The following is a 20,128-nucleotide window of genomic DNA, read 5'->3' as shown; positions in this document are numbered from 1 at the left end:
ATTTCAGTTTGAGTAATTTTTATTTTTAGACTGAGTTTTTGTTTTTTAGTCCTTCAGGGAAAAATATATTGCATAATACATTGCAGAATTTCACTGAAGCAGTAAAACATGTTTACTGTCATTAATAATCTATAAATTAAAAATCTGTAATTAGGGTTTGATTTTAGATTCAGAATGAAAAGTAGTACATAAATACATTAAATACTTTTATGTATTTAATGTATATATTATTCATACTAATATCAGTTAATATTTTTGCCTAATTTTAGTTTGTAATTTTTTATTTATGTATTTTTTAATGCATTTTCTCCCCATTTTTCTCCCAATTTAACACAGTCAATTTGTCTTCCGCTGCTGAGAGATTTGCATCCAAGGAGAGCATGTCACTGCACACGCCTCTTCCGACACGTGCACAGCCTTCCTCTTCTTGCCCCTGCATTCTGCACAGACGTCTCTTCCGCCAATCAGTGTCCTTACACAGCGTATGAAGACCCACCCACCCACACATAGTCCAGTCTTCCCCACAGAAACAGTGGCCAATTAGTATCTGCTGCAGGCACTGCCAATTATGCCCGCCAGATGGCGCCCAGCCGACCGGTGGAAATGCGAGTTTTGAACCAAAGATTTCAGAATCTTGGCATTGGTGTGCTAGCGGAATATCCTGCTGCGCCACCTGGATGCCCTTAGTTTGTAATATAATTGTAATCGTTTATATAAATATTTAAACAAGTAACTATAATAATCCTGTAAATAACAAATTAAGAGCATATTAGTGGTACATTACTTTAAAACACTATTTAGCCGCTCAGGTGGCGCAGGTTAAAAACACACGCTGCAACCAGAGCTGGGATCTCGAATACATCGTATCGAATCTCAGCTCTGCCTTGCCAGCTGAGGCTGAGCGGCCACATGAACAACGATTGGCCTGTTGTTCAGATGGGCGGGACTAAGCCGGATAGGGGTCTCGCTCTGTCAGACTGGTGCAATTACGACCTCTGCTGGCTGATTAGAGGCGCCTACACAGAGATGAGGAAAGAGTGCTCGTAGGGTGTGTCTCTCCATACACAACGCTAGGTGGCACAACACTCGTCAATGTGTGGGTGATATGATGCATACGGCTTGCTGCCCATGTGTCGGAGGGGGCGTGGGTTAGCTTCGATCTCCTCGGTCAGAGCAGGGATCGGCATAGACGGAGAGGAAGCATGATGCAATTGGGCAATTGGATGTGCTAAAGGGGGAGAAAAAGGGGAGAAAATGCATAAAAAAACCACTGTTTAATATAGTAGTACTGTAGTATGTGATCTGGGACGCAGAACCTTAAAGCTGTTACTCTGGGCTAAGCCTTTACCATGTATAAACATGAGTTTGTAAGATCCAAAGTCTTTTTTTTGTGTTTTAGACAAAAAACCTATCCGATTCTGTAGACATGGATCTGTTTAAGATTATGTCTTTGTTTATTAAACCAAGATAAAAATGGTGCATACTTTTTTTGCATACCATGGTTTCGATTATGTAACATTACTATTAAATCAGAAAAGTAACAAATAAATTAAGTACAGATGATAGAGGCAGATATCCATGGCTATGTGTGTTCATTTTAAACAGTAATCAGTTCTGTTCAGTGTAATCACCACAATTCCTACTGCAATCACACACTCTACACTTTTTCCATTTCTTCTGTTTATGTCTCTGTGTATAGATTTGTGTATTTATAGTGTTTTTTTTCCTGTCTGCTGCATTGCCATAAACTCCAGCCACCACTTTGCTGTAAAAAACTCATTCTTTTTACATTTTGACATTTTCAGACTGCCAGAGCTCTTTAAAAGCTAAACGGTTGAATATGCATTTCACACGCCCGACAGGCCTACGGCACTATGTATCTTCATCTCCATTTCCCATGTTCTTACCTCTGTATGCACTAAACCAAGACATCAGAGAAGGGTAGAGAAAGAGAGAGAGGGAAATGTGTTGATTTATCTTCATGTGGGCTACATAAAAATGTGGTAGAGAGCTTGTGAGATGAGTAAATTAGCAATGGCAAAGGAACAGAGACAGAAGGTCTCAAAGGCTGAGTGATCTGAAGACCCAGATTTCTCAATAACAGCTACTGATCCTATAAATAAGTCAAACACTAGTATATCAACATGTAATACACACTAAAGCATATAAAATACATATAGATGGATGCCTACCCATAAATATTATGTTTGTTGTATGTTAAAGTATGGTAAGACGGGTGAAATATATTTTTGGGAGGTTGAAATATACTCTTACCAAGCACTTCTATTCATTGATTAATTATTTTTGAGCTACAGCTACTATACAGATAAACTTTGTGGGTATTAAATTAATAACTGTTGCCCATTTGTTGCTCTGCACATATTATCACCACCTACACCAATCAGTCATAACATTAAAACCACTTCATGGTTTTTACACACACTGTCCATTTTATCAGCTCCACTTGCCATATAGAAGCACTTTATAGTTCTACAATTACTGACTGTAGTCCATCTATTTCTCTACATACCTTTTTAGCCTGCTTTCACCCTGTTCTTCAATGGTCAGGACCCCCACAGGACCACCACAGAGCAGGTATTATTTAGGTGGTGGGTCATTCTCAGCTTTGCAGTGACACTGACATGGTGGTGGTGTGTTAGTGTGTGTTGTGCTGGTATGAGTGGATCAGACACAGCAGTGCTGCTGGAGTTTTTAAATACCGTGTCCACTCACTGTCGACTCTATTAGACACTCCTACCTATTACTGCTGTTTGAGTTGGTCATCTTCTAGACCTTCATCAGTGGTCACAGGACGCTGCCTACGGGGCGCTGTTTGGTTGGTGGACTATTCTCAGTCCAGCAGTGACAGTGAGGTGTTTAAAAACTCCATCAGCATTACTGTGTCTCATCCACTCATACCAGCACAACACACACTAACACACCACCACCATGTCAGTGTCACTGAAGTGCTGAGAATGATCCACCACCCAAATAATACCTGTGGGGGTCCTGGTCCTGTGGGGGTCCTGACCATTGAAGAACAGGGTGAAAGCAGACTAAAAAAGTATGTAGAGAAACTGATGGACTACAGTCAGTAATATTAGAACTACAGTGGAGCTGATCAAATGGACAGTGAGTGTAGAAACAAGGAGGTGGTCATAATGTTATGCCTGATCGGTGTATATTCTATTGATTAATCAAAAAGACCCCCCTCCTGCACTAACCAGCTAGTCTTTAGGTGTTAGACCTTTCTTAGCCCTGCAATGACACAACATGGTAATGGTATGGTAGTGTGTGCTATATTTTATGATTGCATTAGGTGCCACAGTGTTGTTGTGGGTTTTTTTTTTCAAATTGTTTAAACTTACTGGCCTCTTTATTAGCAACATTTACCCTGTTTGAACTTGCTGTAAGTGAACAGTTAAACCCCCAAGCTATTTTGTTTAATTATGTCTGTTAATCTTCCCCTAGTCTTTTATCACTGGACACTGGACTGGGCAAGCGTAAGTATTTAAGCAATTTTGACAAGGGCCAAATTGTGATGCTAGACGACTGGGTCAGAACATCTCCAAAACTGCAGCTCTTGTGGGGTGTTTCCAGTTTGCAGTGGTCAGTATCTATCAAAAGTGGTCCAAGGAAGGAACAGTGGTAAACCAACAACAGGGTCATGGGAGGCCAAGGCTCATTGATGCACATGGGAAGCGAAGGCTGGCCCGTGTGGTCCGATCCAACAGACGAGCTACTGTAGCTCAAATTGCTGAAAAAGTTACATCACGTGGATGGCCGTTCATGGAAACAGTATTCCCTGATGGCTGTGGCCTCTTTCAGCAGGATAATGCGCCCTGCCACAAAGCAAAAATGGTTCAGGAATTTGAGGAGCACAACGACGAGTTTAAGATGTTGACTTGGCCTCCAAATTCCCCAGATCTCAATCCAATCGAGCATCTGTGGGATGCGCTGGACAAACAAGTCTGATCCATGGAGACCCCACCTCACAACTTACAGGAGTTTAAGGATCTGCTGCTAACATCTTTTGCAGCAAACAAACTGGACTTTTACGATGTAGCATTTTGTCATAAAGAAATCTGAAAAATCCGGAGATGTCAAGGACAAAGGACTGAATGATTGGAAGAAAATTTTCAAACTCTGATAAAAAGATTCTCAGAGTTTCTTCTTTGAGAGACTGGAAGAAGTTTAACAATGACCTGGCTCAGCATCTGGCAGCTTAATTGGGATTGACCCTTCTATATCTGACCTTTCTATAGTCTGAAAAGGCTTATGAGGAATGGCATTTTTGGAACAATATCAGCCAAAAAACCACTTTCACAGAATGGGAACAGGGTGAAAAAAGCTAAGATATGCAAAAGCTCACAAAAACTGTAATGTAAATTAGTGGAAAAGTATTATGAAGTGACATCTAATTTTTGGGTCTAATCGTTGACAATAGGTGTGAAAAAGACTTGGAGAAAGAGGAATGAATGAGTGCTTGCGGCCTTTAGTGAAAAATGGTTTGGGTCTGCATTTCTGCTATTGGTGTTAGTGGTATTGTTTGAATTGAATTGTCCCTGACTTGTTTGTTACTTAATTCATCATGTCATTCCTTCTAACAATGCCAAACACACTGCCAATGCAGTGAAATCATATATGAAGAGAATAACAGCTGATAAAACACTGACAGTAGTGAACTGGAGTCCGGACTTGAATATTACTGAGCCAGTATGGAATCACTTGGACAGAGAGATAAGTAAATAAAAGCCCTCTTCAGTCTTTTTAAGAACTCTGTGAAGGTGAAATTATTAAGCATGAATTATTACTAGGGCTGTCAAACGATTAAAAATTAATCTCAGAATTTCATATAGTTAATCACGATTAATCACATTAAATAAAATCTGTGTAAATGTTATAGAAAACAAGGTTTTTTAAGTGAAATGTTACCATTAAAATGGTGAACACATTTTATGCTAAATGTCCTTATGATAAAAACTGCTGGGACAAGAGAAAACTGTAAGATTGTTTTATTCACTCACATACTAGGCAGTAATACTATCCAGCAGAGACCCTTGACTTCGTATAAATGTCAGATTGTAGGTTAGAATTTCTCCATCAGCAAACATTGTAGATCAGCGGTGCTTTAGGTGGGATAAGGCGTAGTTATTGTAACAGACTTTTCTGTGCTTGTATCGTGACAATGGTTTGATGGACGTTTCTACACGAAGTGAGTGTGTTTTGATCCTTTGGGGCTTCCATAGTTCATGGACTAGCGTGCTTGACTCCGGTATTCAGTGCCGTAACAGATTAAGTTAATAAAGTGTTTTGCTCCCGACAACTTGTGAATATACCGTGTATTTATTTCTTTATTATGCAAGTGTATCCCTACGACGCTCAGTTATATTATTTTAACAAACCGCAAATGAACAACGGTGGCAAGTCTGACATTAAAACGTTGGTTCTACCAGTCAAGTCTCAACATGAACTAGAATTTGCGTTAACGGCACTATTTTTTTTAATCGCGTTAAATTGAGATCGCGTTAATGCGTTATTATCGCGTTAACTTCGACAGCCCTAATTATTACCTAATTGTACATTATTACTGTGTACCTGGCAGCACTTTGATTCATGTGGGTTTTTGAGAGTGTCAGGTTTATTGCTGTACAGTAGTGTTCAAAAAAATAGCAGTGACTTTAAAAAAGTGAATAAAGCACAAAATCATTATAATAACTTTTATTTCCATAAATGCAAACGCACTGAAAATACTGCACTTTCAATTCTAAATCAAAACATTAACTAAATGTAGCCAGTTTGTGTTCATCCTTTACAGAAAGTTAAGAAAAATGAATATTAGGCTGTTTAAAAAAATGTATCTATAACATGAAAAAATGTTTGAGGTTTCACTTTACTTTAAATTACTGAACTAATATTCAGTGGCATAACAATTGTTTCCGAGATCTGTGTTACATGGAGTCGACCAACTTCTGGCACCTCTGAACAGGTATTCCAGTCCAGGATGATTAGACTACATTCCACAGTTCTTCTGCAATTTTGGGTTTTGCCTCAAAAAAACATGTTTCAGACGTCAGCCCACAAGTTCTCTATGGGATTGAGGTCAGGGGATTGGGCTGGTCACTCTATTACCTCAATCTTGTTTGTCTGTAACCAAGATATTTTGGGTCATTGTCATGTTGAAACACCCATTTTAAGGACATTTCTTCTTCGACATAGGGCAACATGATCTCCTCAAGTATTCTGATATATTTAAACTGATCCATGATCCTTCGTATGTGATAAATATGCATAACACCATGGTATGAAAAACATCCCCATATCATCATTTTGTACCACCATGCTTTACTGTCTTCACAGTGTACTGTGGCTTGAATTCAGTGCTCGAGGGTCGTCTGACATACTCATACATCAGTCCACAAATGTTGAGCCATTTCTCTTTGGACCAGTCAATGTGTTCCTTGGCAAATTTTAACCCATTCAGAACACGTCTTTATCTTAACAACGGGACTTTGCAGGAGTTTTTGCTGGTAAATTGGCTTCACTTAATCATCTTCTGTACTCACTGGTAACTTCAGATGTTCCTTGATCTTTCTGGAGGTGATCACTGGCTGAACCTTTGCCATTCTGGCTATTCTCTGATCCATTCGAACAGTAGTTCCACGCTTCCTTCTGCGTCTTTCAGGTTTTGGTTGTCACTTTAAGGCATTTTAGCTGAGCAGCCAATAATGTGCTGCACTTCTCTGTATGTTTTTTCCCTCTACAATCAACTTTTTAATCAAAGTATGCTGTTCATCAGAACAATGTCTGGAACAACCCATTTTACCCAATATTTCAAAAGGAAACATTTGCCACCCTCCTACATTAAATAAGGGCCAAAATTGACACCCGTTCTTCTGCAGAATGAATGACCACCAATTGAACTCCTCACTGCTATTATTTTGAACAACCCCCTTTCAATCAATGCTTCAATTACTCAGAATGAGTGGGATGCATGTCCTAATTGTTGGGTTTGTTTTGTTTTCATTACTCTACTACACTTTCAAGTGAATTTTTTGCTATGTAGAAATATCACTTCTACTAAAAACAGTGATTTATCAAGTTAATGGTGTTGGACTGCTATTTTTTTTAACACCACTTTATGTGAGTTTATTGAGTGAAAAGGAGATAATTCACTAATAAATCACATATTTATGGTTTTTAAAGGTCTTGGTCTTTGTTCAATCAAGCCTGGGAATGTAGAGTGGCAGTCCATTTTTTCCTTTTTGTTGCTCCAGTTTTATTAAGAGCTTGGGCTATCACTTGCTGGTGGATTGAGTAGCTGGCATTGGTGGGATCAGCTCTCCTTCAGAATATCTTTTCTTTTAACTATACTTTTCTGCTTTTCTGTAGCTGATGGCTGTATTGATTATTCTATTGTATTCTATTGTATTGTTCTACCTTTAGTAAGTATCCTGCAATTGGGTTCAATCTTCTAATATTGCAGGTGCGGGGCTTTGCTGCCCTATTAAAATAATCCATGTTGTGTATATACTAAACCTGTCATAGTGAGCGCTTCATGGCAGAGGCACCAGGTGTAACCCTTTTCTGTGATATTAGAGGGTAAAACCCAACTGCAGGATACCATGGTAGAACAATACTGTAGCCACAAAAGCAAATTGCAACCCAAAGTCAACCAGATAGGAAAACCCAACAAATGAGCAGTGGTACAAAAAAAGTGCCACACAACTTGTAATGTATTTGGTAATTAGAAGTACCACTGAGGGCGCTAATTCTCATGAGAATGTGTACTGAGTACGTTATTGTATTCCAATGAATAAAGCATGGATGTTAAACATACATGTAGTAGTTTCTCTGGAGGTAACCCCCTCCCCCATTTACAGCTAGAACACAAGAACGCCAGCAAAAAGGGTAGCAGTAAAAAACCTGATAGATCGTCAAGTCCAACATTCAACATTCATATCAGACAAACAGAGGATTAATGGACAGGTCTACCAGTCAGACAGCCAGAGAGTCAGAGTCTGAGGACTCTGAAAGTTAGAGAACTGAGTCCTAAGTACACTCATAAACAGCTTTACCCCAGTGCAGTGAGTAATGTTTGAGTAGGCGCAGAGAATGCTTTGAAGTGCAGTTTAAAGAGAACACTTTTCGTCAATCGGGACCTCTACCCACCAGAGGGGGCAGGGCAGGTAGGCACATTGGATAAACTCCTATAAATGGAATTAACAACCTTGGACACTATAAGTGCACATAAGTAATGTGCACACTACAGTTTAATACTGCTTAGCTTTAAAAAAGTTTCCACATTTACATATTCCCCAATTAATAATGCAAACTCTCAGGATTGACAGATTGCTCTGTTGCTGTAGTGAGTGATTTAGTGCTGGCTATGTAAGGACATGTACACGGCTGTTCTGGATCTGATAAACGACAGGCTGTATGTAGATGAATGAAAGTGACAGCTACTTCAGCACCACTTAAATGACTGACACAGAGAAAGAGCTCACCTTTAGGGACTAATTGGATAGCAATAGAAAGTTATATGGATGATGAAACACACACACACACACACACACACACACAAGCAATTCTACTGAACACCTGTCAGCCTTGTTCTGCATTTCCTTTTACTTGCATCTATGCAAATAAAAGGTGGAGATTCACTCTTAGAGACTCTATTTTTACATCCCAGTCTTCCTCTGCGTTGTGTCTCACACAGGTGTCTCTTTACACAGGTTTACTTTCACAGTGACTGTCAGATTTAGCCACAGGCTAGAATACACCAACTTGTTAATACACATTAAGGCCCTAATTTACTTCAGTCTTGTGTATGTAAAAACACAGGCAAACTATACAAGCTGATTTTGTACCGGTGTTTACAGAGTGCAAAAAATAAAGTTTATAAGTTAACATGTGTTACTTCACCTTTTCTATTATAAACAGTCTTTGTTCATTTGGGAACTGTGGATACTAATTGTTGCTAAAATAACCATGAACTTCCCTGGAAATGACGTCACCTAGATGGCAGCATATGTGTCTTTAAAACCCCTGTACACACCTTCACATCAGAGGTGCCTTCACACATGCAAGGTACCCATGTCACAGACGTGTATTCTACAGTGGTTTTTAGCCTTGGCCTACAAGTTCCCTAAATCTTTTTTCCAATATGATCTTGGTTAGATAGTGAAAGACCTAAGCTTCTTAAATTCTTGCACTAAGAAATGTTCTTTTGGAGTTGATTGTGGCAGATTTCGTGAGAGAATTCTAAATGTGTTGAGCCAAGAGCCATCTGTGCTTGCAAAGCCTGATACTGCTCTTATATCCAATCATAATACCCTCACCTTACCAACTCACTTGCTTACTGTGGAATGTCTCAAAATGCTGATACTTAAAAAAGTATATACACCAACCAGGCATAACATTATGGTCACTGACAGGTGAAGTGAATAACACTGATTATCTCTTCATCATGGCACCTGTTAATGGATGGGATATATTAGGCAGCAGGTGAACATTTTATCCGCAAAGTAGATGTGTTAGAATAGCAAGTGTAAAATGGACAAGCGTAAGGATTTGAGCAAGTTTGACAAGGGCCAAATTGTGATGGCTAGATGACTGGGTCAGAGCATCTTCAAAACTGCAGCTCTTGTTGGGTGTTCCCGGTGGTCAGTATCTATCAAAAGTGGTCCAAGGAAGGAACAGTGGTAAACCGGCGACAGGGGCATGGGCAGCAAAGGCTCATTGATGCACGTGGGAAGCGAAGGCTGGCCCGTATGGTCCGATTCAGCAGATGAACTACTGTAGCTCAAATTTTTTTTACCCACTAATGTGTCGTGATGAAGAGATGATCAGTGTTATTCACTTCACCTGTCAGTGGTCATAATGTTATGCCTCGACGGTGTATATGTTATAAAGGAAAATGACTTACTGTTTTGTATTTGATGATGTACTCCAGTATTGGCATGCCACCATCATCCTGTTTGACTAGGCCCAGTCTGTAGGCCTTTCCTACACCCCTCTGGCCCTGCACTGATGGAGGACTTGGCTCTCCTAAAAAAAGGATTGAGAGTGTCATAAACTGTCATAAAAATAATTTAAATAATAACAATTTTAAGTTCAGTTGATCAGTAGTTCTAATACCAGAAAAGTGTTTGCACAAAACTGCTGTGTGAAATATATATGAGATTAGGACATAAAAATATATTTAAATGATGATTTTTGACACTTCTTTAGTTTTACTTGACACTGATGAACACTTTGGCTACCGCCTTTTAAATTTAAACACAATTTCATAAAGCCTACAACATTTATACAACTCAGTTCAATGTTGAAGAAGTATAGGACCCCCGATCTAGTGTAATGATTTTCATTCAGAATTAGCTTTTAGTCATTAATCTGCTTTATACAAGATGTACAAAACATTCCACCCTTTCAGGTTACAATTACAAACCTGTCAACTTGAATCTTGCAAAATTTCTCATGATTTGTTTTATATTTTAGGCAGGTGCAGCCTAGTGGTTAAGGTACAGGACTAGTAATCGGAAGGTCACTGGTTCAAGCCGACCCACGGCTAGGTTGCCACTGTAGGGGCCCTTAAGCAAGGCCCTTAACACACAATTACTTAGACTGTATACTGTCACTTTGGATAAAAGCATCTGCTAAATGCTGAAAAAAGTAAATGTAGACATTTATAACACCAGACAGACAGCTTTTAGCTTTTTCCACAAAAAAAAGCATGGCTCAGAAGCTTGATTTAATGAAAATAATATATTGTGCATATAGGGCCAAGTACAAGCTAACTAACACTACTGGGTTCTATCAGAAGTTTTAAATACTGGTCATGACTAGACTGTAAATAGTAAATAGAGTGGTTTAGATTTGCTTGTATACATGCACTGCAATAGGTAATATTACAAAAGGGACAGTGGTAGCCTAGTGGTTAGAGCCTTGGACTATCAATTAAAAGGTTGTGAGTGTAAATCCCAGCCCTGCCATGCAGTCACTGTTGGGCCCTTGAGCAAGGCCATTAACCCTCTTTGCTCCAGGGGCAAACCCTCTGACCCCAGCATTCAAATAAGCTGGGAAATGCAAAGAAAGAATTGCGTTGTACTGTACACCTGTATATGTATATATGACAAATAAAGGCATTCTTCATTCTTCTAGTAATTAACTCCTATTTTTTATCTTCTTATTTCTAATTAAGGTTCTAATTAAATTTAATACAGTGTGCAAGGCTGGAGAGTATTTCATTAATTCGTGGCTACAAGTTTGCTAATTTTAGAAAACAATGCTTGAACAAAATCAGGGCAGATTTGGCTCCTATTAGAAGAGACTTTAAAATTGACTCAGGTGTCCTGTAGTGTAAGCCAGGTCTTATACACAGCAGTATTTTGGTCATATCATTTAATGGCCTTTTTCACCACTTCATCATAATCAATTTCTTTTTTTCATCTCACTGTAATTTTAAGACCTTAATTTAAAAAAAACAGTTATATTACTCAGTGTTTGAAATTCAGGCCAGCTGAACCACGAGTCACTACATTTAAAGACCAAAGTCAAACAAAACACTTTTTTACATAACTGAGCTCTTCAATGCAGGATGTGATCAGACTGTGTCAAAAAGAACTTTATACGGAGGGGCTTCTAGAAAGACTAAAGAGTTAAACCAATAATTACTAAGACAATGCACATTTGAGAGATTATTGGTGCAAAGCAATAATTACTGGTCTTTAGAGATGTTAAATAAATGGCTGGTGTACACCAAAATAATGGTACAGTCTTAAATGCTAGATCTCTGTAATGAGGAAACAAAATTAGATAATTTGTGTTTACTTGTCCCATTAGATAAATGAGTTGATGCAAATCAATATAGTCATTATGCAATAAATAAGAACATTTCTATCCTCTTCCGGGATTTCAGTGCCCTCATTCACAATGAATGGAGGACTGGAAAGGGGGTCTTGGGGGGTTGTGAAGTGCTTTTAGTATCAAACGCCAGATAAAAACCTATGGGTAAATTTGGAATTACAGTAGACCCTTGAATTATGAACGCTTTACCATACGAACATTTTGGGTTACGAACGATCTTTTTGAACTTAACGTACGAACAAATTTCAGATTACTAACCGAAATTCGCCAAACACGTGATGTCACGAACACATTTACTCTGACCGTCTCTCTCTCTCGCTATATATATAAATATATCCAGTGAGCGGACAGAGGATGGTGGTTTTTTTTGGTGTTTTCTTTATATTTTGTAAAATTCCATGTGAAAATGGCCCCAAAGCATAGTGTTGAGAAAATGAAAAAATCTATTACTATCTGTTGTTGTATAATTACTCCTGCCAGTAGCTGTCACTGTGTATCAGGCAGAGGGGACAGTGAGTGAGAGAAGAAGAAAGTCCGCTGAGTAAAGTATTCTTTCTTTCGTTCAATTACACCTACAAAATACAATACTATTGAAATAAAGAAGGAAATAATAGAGAAATATGAGAGTTATTGTTGTTTCTGGTAGATACATTTTATAAAAAAAAAAAAAAGAAGGAAAGTTATTATGGTGTATGGTACAGCACACATACTGTACTGAAATGGGATGTGTGTTTTATGTACAGAACAGTACTACTGTGTATTGTTGTTTATTATTGTTTATTACAGGAACGTCTATTCTATAATTTAAGGTTTAAGGGAAAATATAATTGTATTTATAACAAAAAAGACAATTTAAGACATTAGAAAGGTTAGGTAAGGGGGTGGTTTGGGAGGTCTGGCACAGATTAATTCTATTTACATTATTTCTTATGGGAAAAACAGGTTTGCCTAACAAACATTTTGACTTAAGAACAATGGAACCAATGGAACCACCCCTCGGAACCAATTAAATTTGTAAGTCAAGGGTTCACTGTATTTGTTAAACAGCACACTTTACCATCATCCATAAACACCAATTGGGGAAATGTGCTTTGCTTCAATTATGCTCCATTTGGCCATTTTCTAAAGCTGCATTTTACATTAAAATACACTTGAGAAATGTTTATATACCATGTAATGGCAAAACAATGTGACTTCAATGTGAGGTTTTAAAAAATAACTTTGTGATTTAAACATTCCAGCACTTCCTCAATCTGAGAAAGTAGTTTGTCCTGAAGCATTGTACAGAGCAGTAAGTACACTCACTGATAGGCAGCGTTTGAAAGCTCTCAGTACGACTGAATTCCCCTTGGCCTTTTCCATTCACAGCTGCCACTCGCACCTCGTAGGTCGTGTTGGGCTCCAGGTTGGTAAGCAACACTATCACTGAAAAAAAGACATAAACAAGAAAGTGAGTGACGGAGTCAGAGAGGAAAAAAAGGAAAGGGCAAGGGAATAAGTGCAACACACTTGAAATAAGTATAGATGGACGTCCCTATTGGTTTTCTCAATCATGACCCAGGTTTCCAATTACTGCTTTGGTCAATCATGCCTTCCAGCCCCTGCTTTTTGTGGCATTATGGATATTAGCTTTGGGCCTTTCAAACAGTTGAGCTTGCTTATCTGGCTGTCTGATTTGTCCTTTACGTTCCCGCAAGCCCTTCTGAGCATTGTGGAGGAAAAATCAATTTAAGATCTTGAAACGCTGTAATTTTGCCAAGCACTGAAAAAGCCTATCTAAGACCCTGCAGGCAGCTGCACCCAAAGACCGGCTTATAGTCAGGGATTGTTTTGGTGTCTGTGGCATGTTTGTGTTAAAGTGCATGTTGTGAGAAGGTCTGGGCAACACTCACAACAGCAGCCAGTTCATTTTCTAACACTGCAATTCAATAGCATTTTTCCCCTTTTCATGTTTTACCCATTTTTCAGCTTCTACAAACAGTGCATTTATAGTTTTTGCTTTTCTCTCTTGTTACAGGTCTTGTATAAGTCGTGTTATTTTAAATTGGTCTTTTGATGAATTCTTTTTAAACCATCTGATAGCCAATAGAAAACTCTGCCTCTATGTGGCTTAGTCTGGCCAATATTTTATTTGCATTATCACTCTTTTTCCCCCCAATTTTCCTCCCAATCTAGTCGTATCAAATTACCCGATTGCATTATGCTTCCTCTTACGCTTCCTACTGATGCTGATCTCTGCTAATTGAGGAGATTAATGCATTATCCCTTGACTCTGTGCAGGTGGCATCAATCAGCCAGCAGAGGTCATAATTGCATCAGTTATGAGGTCCCTATCCGGCTTCCCACCCTGTATGAACAACAAGCCAATCGGTGGCCGCTCAGGTGACACAGCGGTAAAATACGCTAGCACACCAAAGCTGGGTTTTCGAATACATCGGGCTGGGCAGCTGCATGAACAACGATTGGCTGTTGTTCATAGGGTCAGGGGCAAGCCGGATCATGGGTCCTCATAACTGGTGCAATTACGACCTCTGCTGGCTGATTGATGGTGCCTGCACAGGGCTGAGGAATAATGCTGATGAGGGTGTGGCTCTCTGTGCACAGTGCTGATTGGTATATATGAACTCAACTCGTGCAGGTGAAAAATGCAGTCTGTACTGAGCATGTGTCGGAGGGGGCGTGTGTCAGTTGAGAAGCATCCTCAGTCAGCGGTGGAGGGTTAAATCAGTGGAGGATGCAATCAGGGTAATTGGACATGACTAGATTAGGGGTGAAAATTGGGGGAAAAGCTATGGTGTGCTAGTGTGTTTTATCAATGGCACTTCACTCATTTTTTAAAGCATAATCTGGCACACATAAAGGCATGTCTAAAACACAAATAATAAAAAAATAAAAAAATACAAAAGCAAAATGGAGACAGATTGCTATTATGCAATAAAATGACACTGGGGCTGTGATGTAATATGCTTTACTGGTGTTCAGTTCTGTAAAATTTAATTAAAAACCCTTTATAAATATCTATATATATATTTTTCTATACCTATACATCATTCTACAGTATATATCAATGTATTCTTTTCCATTTGTTTGCTTGTTAGGTTTAAAATACTGTACTGTGTTACTGTCCGGACAAACAGACTATTGGGTGAACTATTAAAAATAGCAACTTACTACTTAAATGATTAATTCATTTATTTAATATTTTATATATAAAAATCCTTAAAAGCATTAGTTTCTTAACATAAAGCAGAATTAAAAATACGAACTTGTTTATTATGTTTGATTACTGTTATGTTCTAAAAAGAAGCTTATATTGTGTAAGAAAAAAAGGCAAGGTATAAAAAAAATGTTTTAGTGCAGTTACAAAATTGATGGGAAAAAATGACATAATAATAATAATAATATTAATATTAATAATAATAATAATAATAATAATAATGAATACTGACAGTTAAGATCAGGTTGATTTATTTTACAGTACCAGGTAGAATGCCTCAAGCCTTATTAATGTGTGGTTGCACTATTTAACATTTACTTCAATTATTCTGTTTAAAATATTAGTTCTACAATGTATATAATGTGGGCGGCATGGTGGCTCGGTGGGTAGCACTGTTGCCTCACAGCAAGAAGGTCCTGGGTTCGATTCTCAGACGGGGCGGACCGGGTCTTTTCTGTACGGAGTTTGCATGTTCACCCCGTGTCTGCGTGAGTTTCCTCCGGGAGCTCCATTGGAGACACTGAATTGCCCTATTGGTAAATTGGTGTGTGTGTATGTTTTTCTGCCCTGCAATGGACTGGCCCCCCATTTAGGGTGGTACTGTGTGCCTTGTGCCTATTGAAAAGCTGGAATAGGTTCCAGCACCCCCTGCGACCATTAAATGATAAGCGTTTAAGAAAGTAAGTGAGCGAGTGAGTGAGTGAGTGTATACGATGTATAATTACACAACTTTGAACCAGTTATCTCTTTATTGTATAATATTTTTGTACTCACTTTGTGTACCATGTGACTTAACATCTCTCCAGTCATTAGAACTGATGTCTTTATATCTGACCAGGTAATGGCCAATGGGAACACCACCATGGGAGTCTGGCTTCATGAACGTCACTGTTGCTGTGCGTTGGGCCACTGAGCTAAGGTGCACAGAGTAGGGGTTTGAAGGAACGTCTGAAACAGACAGATAAAAGGGGGTGATTAAAAGCTTTAGCTGCTTGTAGTATAATATATAGTGTAGTATATAATCCTGCTGGCTATGGGGTCTTATAGTGCAATAATAAATTACACATAAAAATAAAGGCTTTAGTTTAACATTTACAGTTTACAGCTACAGTTAAAAATACAGAAGAATTGGCAGCTCTGCCCTTCAGTTTGGGATAACCTCTTTATTGCCTACATGCATACTAGAAATCTGGCATAATCCTTAACACACAAGAATACACCCACATCCTAATTTAATACATGCACAGTTCCAGGGAAAAATTGGAAATACATAAATTTAAGCATTAACTAATCATGTCATTCATCTTAGTCATAAAAACAAATACAATCTGTCTACATTAATAACACACTGGCGATTGTACTTTTTATATCTCCATTAAGATACCACCTACATCCAGAGTGGATTCTTGTGTGGGGTCTCATCAAGAGAGGCAAAACACGCGTTGCTTTGTACAGTTATAATAACAGTACAATTATAAACAATTACTTGGTTAGACTCAAATGGGTGTCCACGACTGACTTTTTTTTTCTTTCCTGATATTATTTGTACACCTTTGAGTGGTATTTTCAGCTGCAGGTTGTTTTCTTTTCTTATTTTATATCCTAAACATCTGGAAATCTTCACTGTTTACTTTGGTTAGTATTATTTCCTTTCAAAGCACTCGCAATAGAGCTAAACCTCTCTCACATAGAAGCAGTGAAAGGGGTTTCATTCAGGTATCAGTCTATCTGTCACAATCATCTTCAGGATCTCTCCATTCATTTTTCCAGCACATAAAGAGGAGCCATTCTGCACTGAATTACAAACACCTACTTGTATCAACATGAGGAAGAGAAACAGGGACAAATGATGGAACAAGAGATTAAAAGTGAGAAAGTGGTGAGAGAGGAAAATTAAACAGACAATAAGGGGGAAAAAAAAGTTTGGGTGCAGTAGGGGTGTGTGTTTGTGATTTGGTAACATGTCTTAGATGGGGGTAGGCAATAAGAAAAGGGCAAATGCAGGTTTACCTGGAAGATATGTACTAAGACTGAGTTAAAGACAACAACAAAAACAGAATGGGATTAGAGCATAGCACTAAATATGATGGTGGTAATACAGGCCCCAATTCAGTTGTTTACAATGCCTGATACCACTGTCACAAGCACCACCCTGGCATGAGGACAGCTTTTCCTGAGGTCATTTCTTTTCACTTGCCAGAGGCACAGGTCCACCTAGGCCTATTGTGTATATTCTACACAAATATATCCACCACTTGTGCAGTTGCATTGGCCAGCCAGTAGGGGTCATATTTTCAGCAGCAATGACGAGCCCATTAACATCTCTCTCTCTCTCTCTCTCTCTCTCTCTCTCTCTCTCTCTCTCTCTCAGGCATGGATAATTATGCCTGTTAGATGCACAGTCAAGTTAATAGCATAGCTGTGGTTCTTTTTTTTATGCATTTTCTCCCCCTTTTTCTCCCTTGTAGTGCGTCCAATTGCCCGATTGTGTCATGCTTCCTCTCCACCAATGCCGATCCCCCCTCTGATTGTGGAGAACGAAGCTAACTCATGCCCCATCCGACACGCAGGCAGCAGCCGTATGCGCTTTGTCAACTACAATTTTTGACGAGTGCAATGTGGATCAGCACTGTGTACAGAGAGACACACCCTGACAGCGCTCTTTTCCCGTCTCTGTGCAGGTGCCATCAATCAGCCAGCAGAGGTCATAACTGCATTAGTTATGAGAGAGTCCCTATCTGGCTTTTAATATCCCCCCTTTATTTGAACAACAGGCCGTTGTTCATGTGGTCGCTCAGCCCAGCTGTATGTATTCGAGATCCCAGCTCTGGTTCCAGCGTGTGTTTTTACCGCTGCGCCACTTGAGCGGCCATAGTAGTGGTTCTAACTTAATTGTTTGAATCAAAATTACCTTTCATTTTATTAAATGGTGTTTGGTACCACTAGAAAAAAGCAGATCTTCATCCACCTGTGGTTATATGCATTTTCCTTGGCTCCATGTAGTGCATATATGTACGACTTTTACATATAACATAAAAAAATGGCACAATAGTAATATTATACACACATTTGTCTATTCACAATTATCAGAAAGTGTTTATAGGTGCCCAGGTGGCGCAGCGGGGTATTCCGCTAGCACACCAGCGCCGAGATTTTGAACTCCTCGATTCGAAACTCAACGTTGCCATCGGGCCGCTGGGCGCCGTCTGGTGGACATAATTGGTAGTGCCTGCAGCAGATACTAATTGCCCACCATATCTGCTAGGGTGGGACGACTGGACTATGTGTGGGGTGGGATCTTCATACGCTGTGTAAGGACCCTGATCGATGGAAGAGATGCCTGTGCAGAATGCACGGGCGAGAAAAGGAGGGCTGTGCACGTGAAACGTGAGCAGCGACATGCTCTCCTCTGATGCAATCGGGTATTCCTCAGCAGCGGAAGACAAATTGACTGGGCTAAATCGTGTGGAAAATGGGGAGAAAATGCATTAAAAAAATTTTTTTTTGAATATATGGTCAAATAGTAAAAAAAAAAAAGTTGGTGTGATCTGTGATTTGTTATTTCTCTTGAATCTTTAACTGACAAAAGCAGACATAAAAGATTTCCAATGTTTTATTGATTATTGTATTTGTAAATAGAAACACATTGACGCCTGCACAAACAATTCTACACATAGAATTTGATGCCTGCACCAGACATCACCAGACAAAAGTTAGGACAGAGGCATGTTTACCCTTGTGTGCCATAACTGTTCCTATTAATGAGACTTTTAATGGTTTGACAAGTGAGGACACTAACTGTAGCAGTTTAGCAAGTGAAATTTTTCTCTATTTTTGCCTGATACAGTCCATGGTTACTATTGTCTGATGTTTCTCTTAATTATACACCAGGCATTTTTAATAGGAGACAAATTTGGACTGCAGGCAGGCCTGTCAAGCATACACACTCTGTGTCTATGAAGCCACACTGTTGTAGCTGCTGAATGTCCCGCTGAAATAACCATGGACATCCCAGGAAAAGACATCAGCTTGATGGCAGCATATGTTTCTCCAAAAGTCCTATAATAAAACTCCCCTTTAACGGTACCTTCACACATATACAAGTCCCTTATTCTGTGGCAGAAGTTGGCTTTTAAACCTCTTACTGATAACAATCTGGATGGTAGTTTTCATCTTTGCCATGGAGAACTCAAAAACAAGCTAGAACATGGACTCATCTGTCCACAGCACGTTTCTACAGTGGTTTGGTCCAACCGAGATAAGCTGATATGAGATGATTTGAGTTTTTGGATAGAATTGATGTATGACAGAGTGTTAGGTGACAATGGTTTTCTGAAGTACTTCGAATCCATTTGGCTATGTTTATCACAGTAGCATAATATTTTCCTATGAAATGTCATCTAAAAGCTGGAAGATCACCCTCATTCAACAGTGGTTACCAGACACAGACTGAGATTTCGCTAGATATCCTCAATCCTTTCACAAGATTAAGCATAGTAGATGGTTAAAACCATACATTATTTGCAATCTTGTTTTAAGTAATGTTATTTTAAGCTGATAATTCTCTTACAAAATTTGGCACAAAGTGATGTCATTACCCATCTTTTTTTTTGCAAAGCCTGAGCCTTTAGTGGATACTTTTTATACAAAAACCTGATAACCTCACTTGTTACCACGTTACTTGCTTATTGTGGAATTTTTCAAAACAATGTAAAGTGAATATTCTATAAACATTTCACTCCTATTTTGCCCCGTCCCAACTTTTTGAAGTGTCTTGCAAGCAACAAATTCTAAATGTGTTTCTATTTACAAATTACAATAAAGCTGATCAGCAAAACATTGTATATACACTAATCAGCCATAACATCAAAACCACCTCCTTGTTTCTACATTCACTGTTCATTTTATCAGCTCCTCTTACCATATGGAAGCACTTTCTACAGCAAGTTCTACAATTACTGACTGTAGTCCATCTGTTTCTCTGAATGCTTTTTTACCAGCTTTCACCTGTTCTTCAATGGTCAGGACCCCCACAGGACCACC

The 20,128-nt window shown here is 38.9% G+C and overlaps 1 protein-coding gene across 1 annotated transcript in view; it reads right to left on the bottom strand.

Moving 5' to 3' along the window:
* ncam2 (neural cell adhesion molecule 2) overlaps positions 1-20,128 on the bottom strand; it is a 467,141-nt gene that overhangs the window by 38,009 nt on the left and 409,004 nt on the right. Inside the window, exons 12-14 of the mRNA XM_063005428.1 lie at positions 15,860-16,033; positions 13,174-13,293; positions 9,929-10,050 (exon numbers count right to left, since the gene is read on the bottom strand). Of these exons, the coding sequence (XP_062861498.1) occupies positions 9,929-10,050; positions 13,174-13,293; positions 15,860-16,033 (416 nt within the window). The remainder of the gene's footprint in view (positions 1-9,928; positions 10,051-13,173; positions 13,294-15,859; positions 16,034-20,128) is intronic.

This window comes from Trichomycterus rosablanca, chromosome 12 (genome assembly GCF_030014385.1).
Source record: "Trichomycterus rosablanca isolate fTriRos1 chromosome 12, fTriRos1.hap1, whole genome shotgun sequence".
Classification (NCBI taxonomy): Eukaryota; Metazoa; Chordata; class Actinopteri; order Siluriformes; family Trichomycteridae; genus Trichomycterus; species Trichomycterus rosablanca.
The sequence above is the reverse complement of the archived record's forward strand: the minus strand, read 5'-3'. Positions and strand labels throughout refer to the sequence as shown.